The sequence below is a fragment of the Mustela nigripes genome, chromosome 13 (genome assembly GCF_022355385.1).
Source record: "Mustela nigripes isolate SB6536 chromosome 13, MUSNIG.SB6536, whole genome shotgun sequence".
Taxonomy (NCBI): Eukaryota; Metazoa; Chordata; class Mammalia; order Carnivora; family Mustelidae; genus Mustela; species Mustela nigripes.
Window position 1 is genome coordinate 33,557,878 of NC_081569.1, and position 19,378 is coordinate 33,577,255.

Sequence of the window (19,378 nt, forward strand, 5' to 3'; positions counted from 1 at the left end):
AGGAGGAGGGGGAGAAGAAAGAGAAGGGCCCAGGTTTGATGATCAGGATTAAACGGCATCGTGTTACGGCCGGAGAGACTTTGAGTAAGCCTTCTTCATCTAAACCACTACCCAGTTGATGCTTGATAAATATTTGTTGAATATTGAATGAATAAGTTAATAATTCTCTTTTGTGTAAAAGAAAGTAGAACATTTTTCTTTCCTGATGAGGATTGTTAATTACAAAAGCAGGTTAAAGCAGACAGTCATACAAATGATACACGCACACACCTTTAACAGTTTATTTTTAACTTAAAACACATGTACATTCACTCACTATGTTTTGATGTGGGGCCAAGGACTTTTCTTTGAGCCGGAGCCCCTGATTGTCCGTCGTGCGCAGACCACACCCGTAAGCATCATCTAGGGTTTCCATTTGGGTTTCTTTAACGTGGAGTGAGAATTTAAAGACATTTGCAAAGCAATCCGAGTTCAGATGATTCTCGATTTTTATTATCTTTGCCCCTAATCATTTACAGTTGTCTCATCCACACCTAATTTGCCAGCAGCTTTTTTTCTTGGCTACTTGCCTTATCGAGTCTTTTCCGAAGCCATCAGCTTCATTTTTGTAGAAACAGCTAACAACTACTCTTTCTTTTGGTGCTCCGTTTCATGGGTTTGTGGACTGCTTGAATATTTGTAGGGACTTCCAAAGCCACTGGCAGAAACAGGTTTGGGAACATAGTTGACTCTGTAGGAACGCAGCTCTTCTGGTGTGAGCCGAAAAGTACGAGGGTACCGGGTTAGAACCTGCTGGAATCTTTTAAGGGAAGCCTGGTAGGAGAGTCCTCTGAATGGTAGGCCGAGAGGCTAGGAGGAAATAAAATCGTTTTTTGGAGGACTGCCCTGGCAAACCCCTACCTATAAAATGAAGGCAGGCATTCAGACGCTATTGATTTTTCTTTCTGCCTGGCACAGCCCTGTACCTGGATCATGTCCTCATCACTCAGTACTTGACTGTGGGATTTGCTAGAACATTCTGTACCAAAAAGGGTTCAGTGGAGTCAAGGTGTGATCACTGGGCTGCCAGCGACCCATTCCGTATGGACTCAAGGGGATGGATAGGCCTCCGGGGAACACTGCCCCCCTCACTCCCTCAGGGGCTAGAACGCGTAACTGCCAACTTGTGGAAATCCTCTTTTTAGGACCATCTTCCTTTTGCCAGTTCTTTAATTTTCCCAACAGAGGATTCTGGGATGCTCTTAGGAAAACACTTGCATGGCTGGAGCGTGACGGCAGCACTTTGCCTCTCTGGCCCTCCCTCTGGTTCTTCTTCTGTCTCCCTTCTTGCATCCACTGGCTGTTCATTGGCCCTGAGCTGGGACCAGAGCTGTGTCGACCAGAGCCTGCTCGTTGGAAAGATGTATCAGAAACTATTCCCTCAAGAAGTACCGAAGGGTGTCGTGTCTTACAAAGCCGGGCCGTGACAGACACCTCCCTTTTCCAGAGGCCCCGGTTCAGAAAACGCAAATGGCTTCTAGAGTTGAGAACCTGGAAATAAGCAATAAAAGCCAATAAGCATTGAGTAGGTGTCTGCAAATCCAGGCTCCAGATCGGAAACATTTCACCCCACGAAAGCCAGGCGGGCCCCTCCCCGGAGCCTGCTGGTCTTGCTTTGGCTGTAGGTTGGTTCCGAAGCTAAGGCCGAGGTAAAGGGAGCCGAATCAGGAGGACATGGGCTCAGCCACAGCGCAGTAAGCATCTAAAGGATGTGGAGGCAGGGAGGAGACAGCAGAGGGCCCGCTGGATTCAGAAGACCGCAGGTGTCTGCGCCTCTCAACCTGCCCTGCTGCAAGGCTACCTGTGCTCTACAAATGGTTTGACACTCAACACTGGCGGTCCCGAGCCATCCAGAAAAGGTGACTTCAGCTCAGCATGCTCTGTAGAAGAAAGCAGGAAAATAAGTAGAATGTACCTTTTTTTTTGAAGTTGGGATTGAAATGGTTAGCTTCAATTATTCTAAAATTTAAAAGGTTCTCTAGTGAGGCTGGATAAACTAGGTTTTATCACATGTACTTACTTTCTGATTATTTTTGCAAGCATGACAGAAAGTAAAACAGATGTGTGAAGCCACAGCCTCCTAAGACTGGGGAAGAAAATTGATGTGATGAAATGCGGGGTTCAAAGGGGTGTTGTGTTAACGAGGCCCCAGAGCACGGTGGTTAAGCATCCGGGCCAGGGGTCTGACTGCTGGCATCAAAATCAGCCTTTGCCACTAGTAGGTGTGTGTGGCCTTCGATAAGCAAATAAATGACTTCGCCTCTCTGTGCCTCCATTTCCTTACCTGAAGAGTGGGTATAAGAAAAATGTTGGGTAGGATGGTTGTGGAGATTCAGTGAAATTATACCCGAAGCATGAAGATCAGTGGTAAAACATCCAGCCTTCATTTCCAATGCCCCCTCTTGTCTGCCTCTACTCTTAACTGCTGTCAAAGGAAGGCCAAACATGGTGACAGGCATGCTGGGCAAACCTTTTTCATCTCTGGAGCACCATAAGTAGAGATTTCACTTCAGTGCTAAGATTTTGGCTCTCTTTCGCTAAGGTCAGTATAATTTTATTCGTTTCCAGGTTGCTTCCCAAATATCCCTTGGGTTATACTAACTGCAGAAGAGGTAAGGCTTTTGGGTTTTGGTTGTTGGTGGTGGTTTTCTTTTTCTTTTTCTTTTTTTTTTTTTCTTTCCTGTTTTCCTTGTTTTGTTACTTGATATGCTCAAGTATTGAGTTCATTGAGGTGAGCCTAGGTATCTGGTGGCTGTGACGCGATCCACCCCCCGACCCAGATTTGAGGATGAGTGGCATGGGGAGTGAGGTAGGCTTGACCTGGGTCAATCCAGAAGCCCAGAGCAGAGCCCCAGTTCCATGCTATAAATCTTGTGCCAAATTTCAATGAGCATTATTTTCTACATGAGGCAATGAGATGATTCAGTGTTTAAGATCTAGAACAATACTGGGGAGATGGCATTTTTTTTTTTCTCCTGTGTGTTCTGATGTGAAATCTTGGGTCGTTTCTACTGCAAGGTGAATCGGAAAGTCTTCGTAGGAATGTGGCTTCCCCCGCCGCTTGGAGGGGAGTGTGCGATTTGTTTGCCAAAGGCCCTGGTAGCCTTCAATCTGTCAAAATGTTGCAAGCTGGGAACAGTTTGCCAAAGCAAACTATCAAAGTGAAATAACACACGAGTTGCACACACACAGACACACACAGGCTCTCCCAATGCCCCAACATTAATTTTGAATTGGGTCAGGAGGAACAAGGGTTTGGGCTAGATTGTTGGTGTTTTGAGGCAGTTGTGGGCACAGCTACGGAGGACCAATTACATAGGTATGCGTGAGCAGGGTGGGGTGTCCTAAAACAGACTCTGCTGAGCAGGGGTGGGAAACTTCCAGCCCTTGGCAGAGGTTCATCTGGCCCTTGGGGTTATATATTGCTCTGGCTGCTGTTATTGCAGCCCAAAGAATAATTTCCCCTCTGGGGGAATTTATTCTATTCCATTCAGAGCAGAGCCCATTTAATTACTAAGAGTTTATTCCAGAATGAATTTTATCGGTTACCCCTATGCATTTAGGTCCACTAGGACCCAGGTCAGTGAAGAAAAGAAGCAATTGAATGTTAAATAGAATTTGTGTTGCATTTTTGCAACAAGAGGCACCAACAAACATTTTGTTGTCATAGCTTGTGTCAATCTGATGAGACTAAATTTTGGGGGCATCACATAGAAATTGAAAAGCACAACTGATCTTAATAAGTCCCTCATGAGATAGTTTTTAAAATCTCCCAAAGTGTCTTGGGGCATTTTTGAATCTGTTAATTCATACTATTTCCATTTGTCTTAAAATTTCATAAGTTGTCCGGAGGATGTGGCATCATTCATTAATTCAGTAAATGAAGCTTTTACTATATAGCAGATACTCGCTGAATGCTGGGGAATAAAGTAGGGATAAAACCAACTCCTTGATCTCATGGAGCTTGTAGTCTAGTGGGTGGAGGGAGTTTAACTGAATAAAGACTCAACCGTGAGATAGTAAGAAAGAAGCTTTTTGTGCAGACTGGGGAAGGCTTTATGGAGAAAGGACAACTTTGGGCAGACACCCAAAATAGGGGAGGGGAGGAGCTGTAAAAGTATCTGGGAGTAGACTTGACCAGGCAACTTGGAATGCCCTTCCTCTGAGACAGAGAACACCCAGAACCTTCCCTCCTCTCATCCTCCACTCCCTGTCCTGCTCCATGTCCCCTGGAAAGGTATGGAAACAGCCTGGGATGAGTGGTTATGAGAAAGTACTTCTGATTGCATTACAAATATGTGGCTTAGGTGTCTGCCAAGAACTTGGAGGGACTGAGGTGTGTAACATATTTATGAAGCTGCTGTTTGTTTTTTTAACAAAACCACACCAATCGTTTTTTTTTTTTTTAATGTGAATAAACAGTGCCAGAATGTTACTGTGGTTCAGAGTTGTAGGCACAGGTTCATGAGAAGGCTGTCTTTCACCTTGACTAATTTGAGGGAGGCAGGGCAGGTCATATTATTCCCATTTTACAGATGGGGAAACTGAGGTCCAGAGAGGAGTTAGTTGTGCCAGCTCATGTAACTAAGGAGCGTAGACTCACTAGTTGTAATACACACGCACCTGGGTTTGGAGGACAAACTGGATCCAGCAAGGATTCAGCTAGAACATACCTGTTCTCGTCCCACCAGCATGTTTACACCCACTCCTTTAGATGCCCCTGCCTGGTGGCTGGAGGACATCTTGGGCAGTTTTCTGGCTTGTTGCAGGTTAATGGGCAGTCTTGTTTTCAAGTATCAAAAAGTCCAAAGAAAGGGCGCCTGGGTGGCTCAGTCCGACTCTTAAACATCCAACTCAAATTTGGCTCTGGTCTTGATCTCGGCTCAGGTCATGATCTCAGGCTCCTGAGATCGGGTCCCACACCAGGCTCTGAGCACAGTGGGGAGTCTGCTTGAGATTCTCTTTCTCCCTCTCCTTTTTCCCCTCCCCCTGCTCTCTCTCTCCTAAAATAAATCAACAAATCTTTAAAAAGAAAAGTCCAAAGAAGCTGTACTTGTAGGAAGGGAGAGTTTTATTGGTGGAATGCCTGTACTTTTTCATTTTCCTTCAATAGTTTTTGGTATTCATCTAAAATGTGAATCACTTCACCCTGAGATCCGTGTACCTGTGCACTGGATAGTGCAGAAATAGAACGTTTCCATCGTCACAGAAAAGTCTACTGGACCCAGATCCTCGGCAAGTTATAAGCCAGCTCTTTGATTCTCTTCATGACTAATTTCATATTCTATTTTTCTGAATAGATCCCCTGCTTGGAAGGGTTTTGCATATAGATATTCAACATTAAAAAGAAAGTCTGGGGGGCGTCTGGGGGGCCCCTGGGTGGCTCAGTGGGTTGGGCCTCTGCCCTCGGCTCCGGTAGTGATCTGGGGGTCCTGGAATCAAGCCCCGCTTTGGGCTCTCTGCTTGGCGGGGAGACTGCTCCCCGCACCCCTCCACCCCACCCGGCCTGCCTCTCTGCCTACTTGTGATCTCTGTCAAAAAAAAAAAAAAAAGTCTAGTTAGGAAAAAAAAAAGTCCCATCAGATATAAAAAGTTTTATGGACCCAGCATGCTAGATATAAAAAATTTTAGTCTCTCATTCAAGTGAAAGTGTCTCTCTGCCCCCAGACTGGGAGGGTGGGGCTTCAGACCCCTCTTAGCGGGGAGAGGGGGCGGGGCTATTTTCTTCCTAAGCCCAGTTCTCCACCTGGCCCCTCCCTCTGCCTCAGGGGAGAGGGGAGGTAACTGGGCAGAGGGTTTCCATGGGCTGAGTGCAGCTGGAGATCTGGTGTTGGCAGTTGTCTAAGTTCTGTATTCTTTTCTCCTGGGGCACTTAGGGTGGCCCTTTGGAGAACCTCCCCCTCACTTGGGGTGTCCTGCTGCACATCTCCTTATGACCCTCCTCCAAGTCCGGTACTCCATGGGTACCCACCACTGATCCCCTAACCCTGGCGAGCAGCCTTTGGTGAGGTTTTTTCTAGACAACCTAAACCCAGTGATCCATGGTGCCTGCCTTCAGTTGAGAGGAAAAAGCCAGCATATTCTGTTCCTGCAAGTTCCAGAAATGTTCCCCTCCAGCCCTTTCTCTCCACTCTGCCCTTCCAGACACTTCAGCGGGGTTTTGTCCTTGAGATACTTTTCAGGGGGAGACTCTCGCACTGGTCCTTCCTATCCTTAACATGGGGGCTCAGATAAAGCTTTCTACATGGCAGCCCTCCTGTCTTGTCCTGGGAGGGAACCCTGACTTCTCCCAGAAGACAGGAGGGGGCTGTGCTCAGCGCTCCTGCATTTCTCTTCAAAGAAATCTGGACAGGGTGAACTTCTCTCACCCTCTGGCTTGCTCCTTGTATAGGGCTTAGGGTGGGGCAGCGGGGGCACCTCCTTTTCTGGTTCTCAGCAAATGGTGCAGCCCTTCCTGTTTGGAGTGGGTGTCTATGTACTACCCTTGGGCCTCTGCTTTGGAGCCTCAGCTGCCAAGTCCAAGACAACCATGGAAAGGATGCATCTGTCACCCCATTCATTACATGGCCCCCTCGCCCCACTTCCTGCCCCCTTGCTGTCTCTGACCTGTCTGTTCACATCCATTCTGGGTGGCCTGCCAGGACCTGGCTAATTTTCTTACAACGAGGGGCTTAGGGCAGCATTTAGGATACTGAGATGGTGGGAGCCTTTTCTAACCCCACACGCCCTAACTCCCATGTTCAGACAGGCTTCCTCACGTCCACCTCCGCACGGTGAGTTCTGCTTGGACTGGAGTAGTGTTTTCCATCTCACAGTTGTGTTGGAAGCCTCCAAAAAGGGTGAGAACCACCCAGGTCACTTCGCTGTCTTCAGGATTAAACCCTAAAAAAAAGGATACAAAAGACAACTAAGTAGGACAGTGGCCTCTTTTCAGGGATGCTTCAAATGTTGATGATTTCAAGTCAAGGTACTTTGGGCATTTTAGTTAATTGACAGTGTTTGTCCTCTGACTAACTAGGTGGGTGTTTTCACCTTCGTCATCCCCAGCGACCCTTACAGAAGGTGAGGACCATGAGGGTCAGAGACACTAGTTTGCCCAGGGTCACCCAGATGGGAATGGTGGAGCTGGGATTCCATCCTCAATGTGTTTGAATCCAAAGTGACATCCCTCTCCGCACACCCTGCTGTTTAAGGGCCAGCTGGCTCCTATTCCACACCTTCCCTTTATTTGATGACAAGTCCTAATCAGGGCTGGTGACAATAGGGCTTAACACGGCTAATCCCACCCATGGAGAACATCTGTGACACTCAAGGGCCAAGAACGGGCAGAAGGAAGGCTCCAGGGGAAGCCTGGGGTGTAGGAGAGAAGCTTCCCTGGCCAGGCTCAGAGCCTCACTTTTAGCATGACCTGACCAGTTCCACTAGGACCAAGCCTGTGCTCTAGGCGTTTCTCTGTGTCCGGCCTCCGCAAACCTCCGGGCCAGCTTCTTTTGTTGGCCCCATCTTACCCGGGAGAAGACTGAGGCTCCTGAGGTTGCACATCCTGATTTAGAAACCCCGCTGGTGTTGGGAAAGGGTTTGAGCCCAGATGTACCTCGCCTTAGCCAAGCCCACAGCGCTGTGCTGCCTCCCCTCCCTCGAGACTGGCCCTTGGCACCTTGGCTGGGTCCCATCCCAGGGCAGGGGTTGGTCTGATCTCTGCCTTCCGGTGATGAGGGGTAGCCGCTGCCTTCCCCTGGGTGCTGCTGCAGCAGGGGACATACTCATGGTTGCTGTTTTTTCCTTCTCAGTGTCCTGGGTTCCTTCCTGCTGCTTGGACTCCAGTTCGTCTGCCCACAGCCCTCCACTGAACACAGAAAGGTAAGCCATGGCCGTTCAGAGGCTTTGCTTCTCTGCACCAAGGGACTGGGGTCCCTCTAGGCATCACCCTGAGTTTGGCTCTCTTTGGAGGGGAGTCACCGCTGATCTTGAGAGGAAGCACTGTTTATAGAATGTTCCCCAGTCCTGTCCCTCTGAAGCCCTTGGAGCTTAAGAATGAAGCTGGCTCCCAGAGTCTATGTCTGACCTGAGAGCATCGCTGGTGTTGCTAGCTGTGTCCTTGCTGGTGGGACCACGAGGGCGAGCTCGGTGAGAAGATGACCCACCTGGGAGTGGTGGAGCACCAGCGTGGGGCTTTGACCCCCTCTAGGGGCCGCAGGTCTTGATGGTTAAAGAAAGGCTCTACCTAAAGCTGGGGATGGGGCTGTAGCTATAGGCAAGACGAGCCCCAGTGGGGAGCTCCGACCTTTGGCAGGATGGCGTCGCAGCCCCTGGCAGCCAGCAGCCAGGCAGGGAGGGAGCAGAGAAACAAAGACCGGCCCTCTCTTTGCTCCCCTCCTCCATTTCCAGCTGGGGGCTCCCCTGAGCTGGGCTCACCCAAAAGAAGACAGAAATCCCTTGATGCAGTCCTCAGAGGCCAGCCTCTGAGGCAACAGGGCTGGATGGAGAAAGGGGGGGCAGAACTTCTGGGGGAGAGGCACATGGACAGTATCAAGCATGCCTCCCTTCAGGCTCTGTGTGTTCTGTGGCAAGTGAGCTATTGGCGGCTGCCGAAACAAGCCGAACCAGGACAGGGCCATGACGAAGGCTCCCTTAGGAGCAGATGCCTGAGATGACTCTGAGACGGTCCCTAAAACCCCTTCCTACGACCTCGAATCTCCTCCTCCCTGTAAGTTAGGAAATGCAGACACTTCTCAGAGGAATGATAGGTCAGGCATTCGTATCTGAGTGTGACTAAGTTGCTCGGAAACTTTCCCCAGAGAGGGAGTTCACAGGGGAAATCCGGGAGAGAAGGGAGCGGACAAGAGCAGGCCCCAGGGGTTGCACGTGACCCTTCTTACAAGATTCTTAATGCTCTTGTCTGCATCGTCTAACTTCTCTGAGGCCTGTGGCTTATGTTCTGTCTTTGGTTTTCCGGGCCAGGTACGGGCCTGTATTGTATTGTATGTCCCACAAGGATGTCAGCTCCACGAAACTGCTATCTTCCCAGCTCGTGGAATGAATAAATGAATGAATGGATGAATGAAGGAATGAATAGAAAACCTGACCAAGGTCTCAGCCTCATGTTGTTAGAGTCACTGGAAATCTATACCCCTCCCCCTTCGCTGCATTATCCCCATTCATAATTTCAAGAAGTCAGAGAGGACAACTCCTGTAGACTGAATGTTTGTGTCCCTCCTCCGTCCCCCCTACCGCCTGCAAATTCACCTGTTGAAACCTAATGTCCAGTATGAAGGTTATCTGCCCATGGGGCCTTTCAGGGGAGGGAAGCCCTGATGAATGGGATTAGTGCCCTTATTAGAGTCGGGAGAGAGCTTCCTGCCTGCCCCGGGAGGATAGAATGAGACGTCTGCCACCCAGAAGAAGGCACCAGGATCTTGGATTTCTAGCCTCCAGACCTGTGAGAAATCAGTTTCTGTTGTCTGTAAGCCACACAGTCTCTGGTACTTTCTTTTAGCAGCCCACACGGACCCTGACGAAAGCAGGCACTGAGAGGTGGGGTGCTGCTCTGACAAATGCGTGACGTGATGGAGGTGGCTTTGGAATGCGGTGACGGGCAGGGACCGGAAGAGTAAGGGGGCGGGGCACGTGCTAGGAGGAGCCTGTGTTGCCATGAGTGGACTTTTCAAGGTGTTCTGCTGCGAGCTCAGAACGGGAGAACAGTGATCTCGAGCAAAAAGCTCGTGGACTGCAGACGGCGAAGGATGGCGTCTCAGACAGAAATGAGAACATGTTATTAGAAACGGGGGGGGGCAGGCCATGCTTGTTATAAAGTGGCCAAAAACCAAACAAACTTGGCCGAATTGTGTTTGTGTTCTCGTGTTTGTGGAAGGTGGCCCTTACAAGCGATGAAATTAGATATTTAGCTGAAGCAATTTCGAAGCAAAGTGTGGAAGGAGTGGCCTGGCTACTCTCGCCTGCTTGTGGTAAAATGTGAAAAAAGAGAAGTGACTTAAAGATGGAATTGTTAATTGGAAAGAAAGCAGAGCCCAGAACTTAAAAGAGTTGAGAATATCTCAACTATTCTCTGCTATTCCATATTGAAGAGAAGGAGAAAGTCTTCAGGGAGAACACCAAGGGTGTGGCCAAGAGACATTTGATGATGAGACTAGTCAGCCATCTCACAGAAGCCAGGACTATTTTCCAAGACCATGGGAGAATGCAAACTAGGTGTTCCTTGTGCCTGACCCTCCACACACCACCTCTCTGGGTGGTCTCCATGGCCAGCACTCTCTCCTCGGCTGCCCCAGGTGCTGCTCTGGCAACCCGGTAAGGTGTGGGCTGTGCCCAGCAAGCCACAGGGGCATGGCTGCTCCCATCTTGACTTCACAGGACACGGCCTCCCCGCAGAGCCGAGATCCTAGGCCCTAACCCTGGAGAGCCACAGGGGGACAGGGCTGCCCAAAGCTCTGCGGGCAGGGCACCGGGGAGCCTTGGGGCCTCAGCCTTCCCCAGCAAAGCTGCAGGCAGGAGCACTGTCCCATTGAGTCTGGAGAGCAGGGGCATCAAACCAAAGAGGATTATTCTTGAGCGTTAAGGTCTAAGGGAATTTCTGCCCTTGGATTTTGGACGTGCTTGGGACTTGTTACTGCTTTCTTCTTTCCTCTTTCTCCCATCTGGAGTGGGAATGCCTGTCCTGTGTCCGTCTCACTGCTGTATTTCAGAAGCACGTGACAGGTGTGACTAGGCAGGTTCACAGTTGGAGAGCAGATTGGCTCAGGACAGGTTGTATGAATTGAGGTGATATTTAGATGGGCCTAGTCTTTAAAGTTGACACTGGATTAAGAACTTGGGGGCTGTTCAGATGGAATAAATATATTTTGCATATAAGAAGGACATGAATTTGGGGGGACCAGAGTGAAATGCAATAGATTGAACGTGTCCCCCCGCATGTATATGTTGAAACTTAATCCCCAGTGCTATGGTATTTAGAGGTGTGGGGCATTTGGGAGGTGATTTGGTCATGAGGGCATTCTTGCCCTTATAAAAGAGATCCCAAAGAGATCTCTGGCCCCTTCTGCTAGATGAAGGTACAGCGAGAAGCCTGCTCTCTTTAAACAGGAAATGGGCTCTCCCAGATACCAAATCTGCCAGCCCCTTAATCTCAGACATCCCAGCCTCCAGAACTGTGAAAAAATAAATGTAAGCTGATCATAAACCCCTCTCCCCCCATCTGTGGTATTTTTGTTATAGCATCTGGCATGGACCAAGACAGCTGTCTTTTCACTATTAAGTTATACTATTAATACTGTTTACAAGTGTCAAGGTTGTTAATCTTAATAGTTGAATTGCTGAATCAATTGTTGAATGAATTGTTGAATAGTTGAATCAATTTGCCAGTGTTTGATTCTTGTTGCTCAAATAGACCATCATAGCTGAAAATATTTTATAGATGATTTACTTTGCTATTTTCCAAGTTAGCCTGATGACTGATACATATATTTCATATATATCACATATATACATGATATATATATATATCCTGAAAAAAAGGTTCACAGATAGGTATTACTTTTATATTTCTTAAGTATTTGTTCTGAACAATGAAAGAAAAAAGGCTATGAGTTATGTTGGAATGTTAAATTTTATTTTATTTACTTATTTTTAAAGATTTCATTTATTTGAGAGAGAGAGCACAAGTGAGTGGCGGGACAGAGAGAGGGAGAAAAACAGACTCCCCACTAAGCAGGGAGTCCAGGGCGGGTTCCATCCCAGAGCCCCAAGATCATGATCCCAGCACCCTGAACTGAAGACAGATGCTTAACTGAGCCAGCCACCCAGGCAGCCCTGGAATGTGGAATTTTAAAATTGAGTAGAAAGTATCCCATCTTGGCATATGGTACATCCCCAAAATATTGAAAAGAACTTTGCAGTAGGAAAATTGATTAATTTTTTTCAAAATTATTTATAGATTAATTTACTTAGAGAACATACATTTTAGGAGAGCTTTCAAATATAATTATATGCACTTTGGCTGCCAGAGTCATTGTCATTCACCCTAGAGAAGAACAGATTCAGTACTTTCTTGGGTGTTGAATTTCTTCTTACTGTTTCATTAGAGCTTTGTAGAGCTGTGGTTGTCATACTGCCTGCTTATATCCTAAAAATCCTGGCAGAGGTACCAACAATGGTAGCATCCATTTATTTCTGCAATGTGAAAAGTATGTCCTTAGTAAAACAGGGGTCAGAAATGTCTTTTTCCATGAAAGAGCAGCTGTGAATATTTTAGGCTTTCTGGGCTACAAAGTTTCTAACTATTCACCTATGCTTTTGTAACACAAAGGCAGCCATAGACAATAGGTAAATGAATGTGAGTGACTGTATTCCAGTAAAACTTTATTTACAAAAATAGGTGGTTATCTGGATTTGGCCCATGCCCACAGTTGGCAGACCACCAGTCTAAAGCCTAATAGAGAGGAGTTAACTGCACATGTGTGTGTTTTGGAATTTGAAGTTGGAAGTTGTCTCCTCGTGGAACTTGAAGAAACACACAAGTTTGGAGAAAAAGTCTATTTTTTCATTAAAAAATAAGAATTATGATTGCTCTCAAATTGCTTTCATTGCTTAGATAAATCATAATTGAATTCCTGCTGACCCATTGTTTTATGACAAAATTCACTCCCAATCTGTAGCAGAGAGCGGCAGAAAGAATTAGAAAACCATTTATGGTAAATTCTTAAGGGACAGCATTACTAATTTGTGCATATTGCAGTTTTGTATGTATATGAAAACTACCCACTAAAAGACATCTCTTTTTCTTTTTCATTACAATAGCATGTCCAACTTTAGCATATGGAAGCATTTCTGCAGTGTAAGTTATTCTGAGGAAAAGACATAATTTGTAAATGCTGTCAAGTAAACTATGCTTTTCTAAATGCGGCTCGGGTGACTGGACACGTCCCTGTCCCATAATGGTGCAGGAGAAAAGGATTCTGGGGCAGAGCATCAGCAGCTCTTTCCAGATATTTCTATCCAGATGTCTTCCTCTTATCCTGCAACAAGAACACTATCACAAAAGATCACTCAGCTTCTGTTTTTGGAAATTTTTAGTGACACTTGGCAAATCGTTGTATTTTTAAAACTTTCTGTGGCTTCATTTGCAGATAAGGTAAGACCAAGAGCAGGGGGAAAAAAAACTTGACTAAGACTTTAATAAAAACCATACGTTATTAATAAGGGAAACTATGGAGATTGTAGAAAGCTTTCAAGTTAATGAAACTGTTCTGCTGTGTCTGCCCAACCGACACTGACCGAGCAAGTTGCTTTTGTAAGTCATAATGTGTACAGTCAACATAATCTGTTTTGGAAAGAGCTGTGAAATGTCGTCTTTTATTCCTACAAATGAAAAAACATACACATACATCACAACTGCTCAATGTGTTTCTTTTTTTAAGTTTACTTTTTTAAATTAAAGTATGCACATGTCTTATAAAAGAACTTAGAAAACAATAAAAAACTAGAAGAAGGAAATAAAACTCACTCCTTGGGCCCCTAGCCAAAGAAAAGGGCTCTTCAACCTGTTATTTATAGAAACTCTCAAACAAAAAGAACAGAAGCACTACAAAATGCAGTAAGAGTGAAGTGAAATACTTGTTTTGCTAACTGATTAGCAAGTCACGATGTGAACAGCAGGGGACCTTGTAATGGGTGTTGAGCCTACTGTTAGTGTAGTAGGATATACAGTCATTGACTTCGTATTGCCTGTTGACAATGTCATACAGTTGGATATGGAACAGAAGGCCGACAGAAGGGCACAAAGAAGTTTTTAGGCTACATATCATTTCTCATATCCTTGCTGCTATATTCGAAAAGAAGAAAGGAAAAAAACAGTAATGCTTTTAGGAGAAAATATATGAAATTATCTTAGTGATTTGTGGTGGGTAAGAATTTCTTAAACAAGACACCTAAAGAACTGGACTATGTTGAAATTGATGACTTTTGTTTATCGAAATACATCATAAGAAAAGGAGTGAAAAGATAAGGCATAAACAGGTGAGGAGATTCACAGTAATTGACAAAAGATTCCTGTTGAGAATATATATATATATATATATATATATATATATACATACATACATATAAACCCTACCCTTTCATTAAGAAAGCAATCCAATATTAAATAGACCAAAGACTTGAATACACAGTTCATATAAGAAGACATTCTTATGGGCAATGAACATATGAAGAGGTGCTCAGGCAAAACCGTTAGTCCTTCGGGAACTACAAATTAAAATGAGATAATACCAGAATAGCTTAAAATGAAAAACACCAACACTACCAAGTGCTGATGAAGATGTGGAGCAACTGGAATTTCCGTACATTGCTGCGGGGAGTGTAAAACCATCCAAAATGATTGAAGGGAACAGTATCCAGCATTCATGTGGTATCAGAAACAGTGACTCTTCCCAGCAGCCAGACTTTAAAAACTCAGAATCCAGGGGACATTGGAGAGAATACTCAAGAAACTCTTGCCATGGTCCTAGGGGAATAATTGACCTTAGACTGTGTACTGTTCTGGACCTAACAAGTCACAAATGTACTAGTGGAAAAGATCAAACTTTTGCTGAATGATGTAACTATTCTAGTACAAAGCTTATGGATACAGGAATAGAAAAATATCTAGCACTCAAGAAGGTACAATTCAAGATGTCTGACATTTGGTCAAAGATTACCGGGCACACACAGAGGAGCACAAAAATAGCACCATTCTTCAGAAAGAGGAGAACAATCAATTGAAGCCAACTCACAACTGATGCAGATTTTAGAATTTGAAAAAAAAGGATATTAAAAGTTTTAAGACAGTATTTCACAGATTCAAAAAGTTAAATAGAACCAGGGATGATATAAAACCCTTATCAAGCTTCTCAGGTTGAAAATGACAAAATCTGAACAGAAACATCAGCTAGATGGGATTAATGGCAGATTTAAATCTCCGTTAAAGATCAACTCTTTTAAAATAAAATAGTAATAATGTGTTGAGGAGTGTATGTATAAGTAAGATGTTAATGCAGAAAAACAATGAATACTGTTATGCTGAAAAAAATAAATTAACATAAAGATGTTAATGCAGAAGAGGATAAATGGAAATACAATATTGTAAGATTCTTACAATACGGTATTGTAAGTCTTATAATACATAATACAAGATTCTTATAATACATGTAAAATGACATCATATTACTTGAGGGAGGACTGATGAGTTAAAGATGTTTACTATCAACCCTAAAAACCATTAAAGTAACAAAACAAAGAACTTTAGCTCACCAGTAAAAAAAAGGAAAACCGTAGAATTTATTATTATTGTTATTGTTGTTGTTTTCAAATAATTCAAAAGAACACAGAAAAAGGAAAAGGGATCAAATAACAGAAGGAACAACTAGAAAACGAATAGCAAGCTGTTAGACTTAAACATGATTATATTAATAGTCAAAAAAACAACTCAGCTAAAAGGCAGAGGTAGGCAGATTGGATAAAACACAAGACATACAACTGTGTACTGTCCTCAAGATATGTACTTAAATATAAAGACACGGATAGGTTAAAAGAATGGGAAAAGATAGACCATACTAATACTAGTCAAAAGAAAGCTGGAGGGACCTTGTTACCATCAGATAAGTAGATATGGAGCAAAAAATATTACCAAAGATAAAGAGGGCCATTTTATAATAAAAGTAATCAATTTGTCAAGAGGACATAATAATCCTAAACATTTATGCACCTAAATTACTGAAACAAAACCTGATGTAACTGCAAGAAGAAACAGACAAACCCACGAGTACAGTCAGAGATTTCAGCATTCCCTTCCTAATATTGATAGTACACATGGACAAAGAAATCAGTAAGAATGTAGAAGACTTGACCATGACTCTCAACCAGCTTGACCTAGTGATCTATGTAGAACATCCCTCAAACAAAATCAGCTATGCGTTCTTTCCAGGTGCATGACGAGCACTTACCAAGGTAAGTCATATTTGGGGCCATAAAACAAGATTCAAGTTTCAGTTTGTTCTCTGATCACAATGGGATTTAATTAGAAACCAATAACAGAAATATATCCGGACAATACCCCCAAATGTGGAAATGACACATTTCTAAATGATCCATGGGTCAAAAAAGAAGTGGAAGAAAAATAGAAAGTACTTTGACCTGAATGAAATTGAAAACACAAAATATCAGAAATTGTGGAATGCTGCTGACACAGCATTTAGGGGAAAGTTCGTTTAAGTAAATACCTGTAAAGATAAAAAGACCTCAAATCAATGACCTCAGCTTCCTCCATAACAACTAGAAGAAGAGGAGTAATTTAACTCAAACTAAGGAGGAACCAATAAAGATCAAAGCAGACATCTATAAAATAGAAACAGAAAAACTAGACAAAGCCACTTAACCCAAAAGCTGGCTCACTGAGAAGACCAATAAAATGGATAAATCTTGACCCAGGGTGATGGTGGGGAAGAAAAGGAGTGAAGACACATATTACCATTATCACAATAGAGAGTAGTGACATCACTATGGAGTCTGTAGCTAGTAACAGGAGAATAAGGAAATGTTATGAATACATTGATTCCTATGATTTTAACAAATTAGATGAAAAAGACAAATTCTTTGAAAGATACAAACTGCCAAACCTCACTCAGGAAGAAGTAGGTCAACAGGATAATTCTATGTTGATTAAATCAATGGAATTTGTAGCTTTAAAAGCCTCGCTACAAAGAAAATGCCAGGTCCTGATGTCTTCACTGGTAAATTCCTACACACATTTAAGGACGACATAATGCTAGTTTTATACAATTGTTTCCAGAAAATTGAAGAGGAAGAAAAATTCTCAACTCATTGGGAGACTGGCATTACATACCAAAGTCAAGTAAAGATACTACAAGAAAACTATAGGTGGTTATTCATCAGAAACATTGATACAAATATTCTAAATATAATTTTAGCAAATTAAATTCAGCCTTATAGGAAATGGTAATGGTCGTGGATAAGTGGGCTTTATTCCAGGAATATAACGTTGGTTTAACATTTAAAATGAATCAATGTATTTCATCATATTATCAAAGAAAAAACCCCAAACACCATATGATTATCTCGCTACATGCGGAAAAGTTTTGACAAAATCTGACCTCCATTCCTGACAAAAACTCTTAGCAAAGTTGGAACAAAAAGAAACTTGCTTTAATCTGATAAAAGACATGCACTGAAAACCTAGAACTAAGCCTACTTAATAGTGAAGGACTGAATGCTGTCTCTGAAAGACCAGGAAAGGGACAAGGATGTCTTCTCTTCCCACTTCTGTTCTTTATTTTACTGGAAGTTCTAACTGGTGAAATCAGGCAATGGAAAGAAATATAATGCATCCAGATTGGAAAGGAGAAGTAAAACTGTCTTTTCTTGCAGACAGCAAAATTATAGACAATCTGATAAAATTTGATAAAAAAGCTACTAGATTGAGAGAGTTTAGCTAAGTTACTGGATATAAGATCAATATGCAAAGATTCAATCATCTTTCTACTTGCTGCCAATGAACCATAGAAAAATTAAATTGGTAAGTGCATGAAAAATATGAAATAAGAAAGACCTGTATACTTGTAACTACAAAATGTTGAGAGAAGTGACTTAAAAAAGTAGAGAAACATACCATGTTTAGGAGTTGAGAAAATCAACATTGTTAAAAATAATCATTCTCCTCAACTGATCTCTAGATTTAACAGAATTCCGGTAAAATTCCCAGCAGACTTTTTGCACAAATTGACAAAATGATTTAAAAATCCTTATGAAAATGCAGAGGATTTAGAATACCCAAAACAAATTTCAAGGGGGAGAACAAAACTACAGGAATTATTACCTAATATTATTACCTAATTATTACCTAATATTATTACCTAATATTTATATTATTATAAAGCTACAGTAGTCAAGATAGCATGTTACTGGTGTAAAGACAGATAAATAGAGAATAGAACAGAATAGAGTACAGAAATGAACCGACTGACAGATGGACGACTGTTTTTGGACGAAGATGCAAAGGTAATTCAGTGAAGAAAGCATAGTCTTCAACAAATAATGCTTGGAACAATTGGATATTGGTAAACAAAAGAATGAACTTTGATCCATACCTTGCACAATACACAGAAATTAACTCAAAATTGATTACAGATCTAAATGTAAGACCTAAATTATTAAATTTTGTAGAAGAAAACAAAGGAGAAAAACTAATGGAAGATTTTTGTTTTAGATACAAATTAGATACAACACCAAACTCATAATCCATAAAAGAAAAAGTTGGCTCATTGGACTTGATCAAAACTATCTTCTACTGTTCCAGGACACCCTTAACAGAATGAAAAGACAAGCTCCAGACCAAGAGAAAATATTTCCAATCCTATAATTAATAAAGGACTTGTAGCCAGGATATATAAGGAACTCCCAATAGTCAAAGCAAGGAAAAAAAACCTGATACAAAGTAAGCAAAAGATCTGAAATGATGCTTTACCAAAGAAGATAAATGGTTGGCCAGGAAGCTCATGAAAACATGCTCAGCATCTTTAGTCATTAGGGAGATACCAATTGACAAGACAAAACCACCATAAAATATGATCACACACCCGGTAGAGTGGCTAAAATTAAAGACTAGTCATCCCAAATCCTGATGGGAATGTGCAGGACCTGGTTTCCTCATACACTGCTAGTAGGAAATAAAGATGGTAAATTACTTTGGAAAACAGTTTGGCAGTTTCTTTTATTTATTTATTTTTTAAAAATTATTTATTTATTTGACAGAGAGAGAGAGAGAGATCACAAGTAGGCAGAGAGGCAGGCAGAGAGAGAGGGAAGCAGGCTCCCCGCTGAGCAGAAAGCCGGATGTGGGGTTCGATCCCAAGACACTGGGATCATGACCTGATCCGAAGGCAGAGACTTTAACCCACTGAGCCACCCAGGCGCCCCAGTTCGGCAGTTTCTTAAATAGTTACATGCGTACCAATCATGGGATCCAGTATTTCCCCAAGAGGAAAGGAAATTTGTGTCCATATGTAGATCTGTCCATGAATGTTCGTAGCAGCTTTATTTGCCCTAAACTGGAAACAGCCCAAATGTCCATCAACAGGTGAATGAATAAACAAACCTTAGTTTACCCCAACTAAGAAATTCTCTTAAAAGTAAAAAGGTAGGAGCTCTCGGTACCTGCTGTCACAGAGATAAATCTCAGTATAAGCATGCTGCGTAAAGAACCTGGACCAAAGAGTGGACGTACTGTATTCTTCGTTTATATAAACTTGTACAAGATGCAAACCAGTGTGTG

At 43.1% G+C, this 19,378-nt stretch overlaps 1 protein-coding gene across 1 annotated transcript in view; it reads left to right on the plus strand.

Moving 5' to 3' along the window:
• The window catches only part of THSD4 (thrombospondin type 1 domain containing 4), a 557,289-nt gene that overhangs the window by 25,899 nt on the left and 512,012 nt on the right, over nt 1–19,378 (plus strand). Inside the window, exon 3 of the mRNA XM_059371952.1 lies at nt 7,830–7,899. Within this exon, the coding sequence (XP_059227935.1) occupies nt 7,830–7,899 (70 nt within the window). The remainder of the gene's footprint in view (nt 1–7,829; nt 7,900–19,378) is intronic.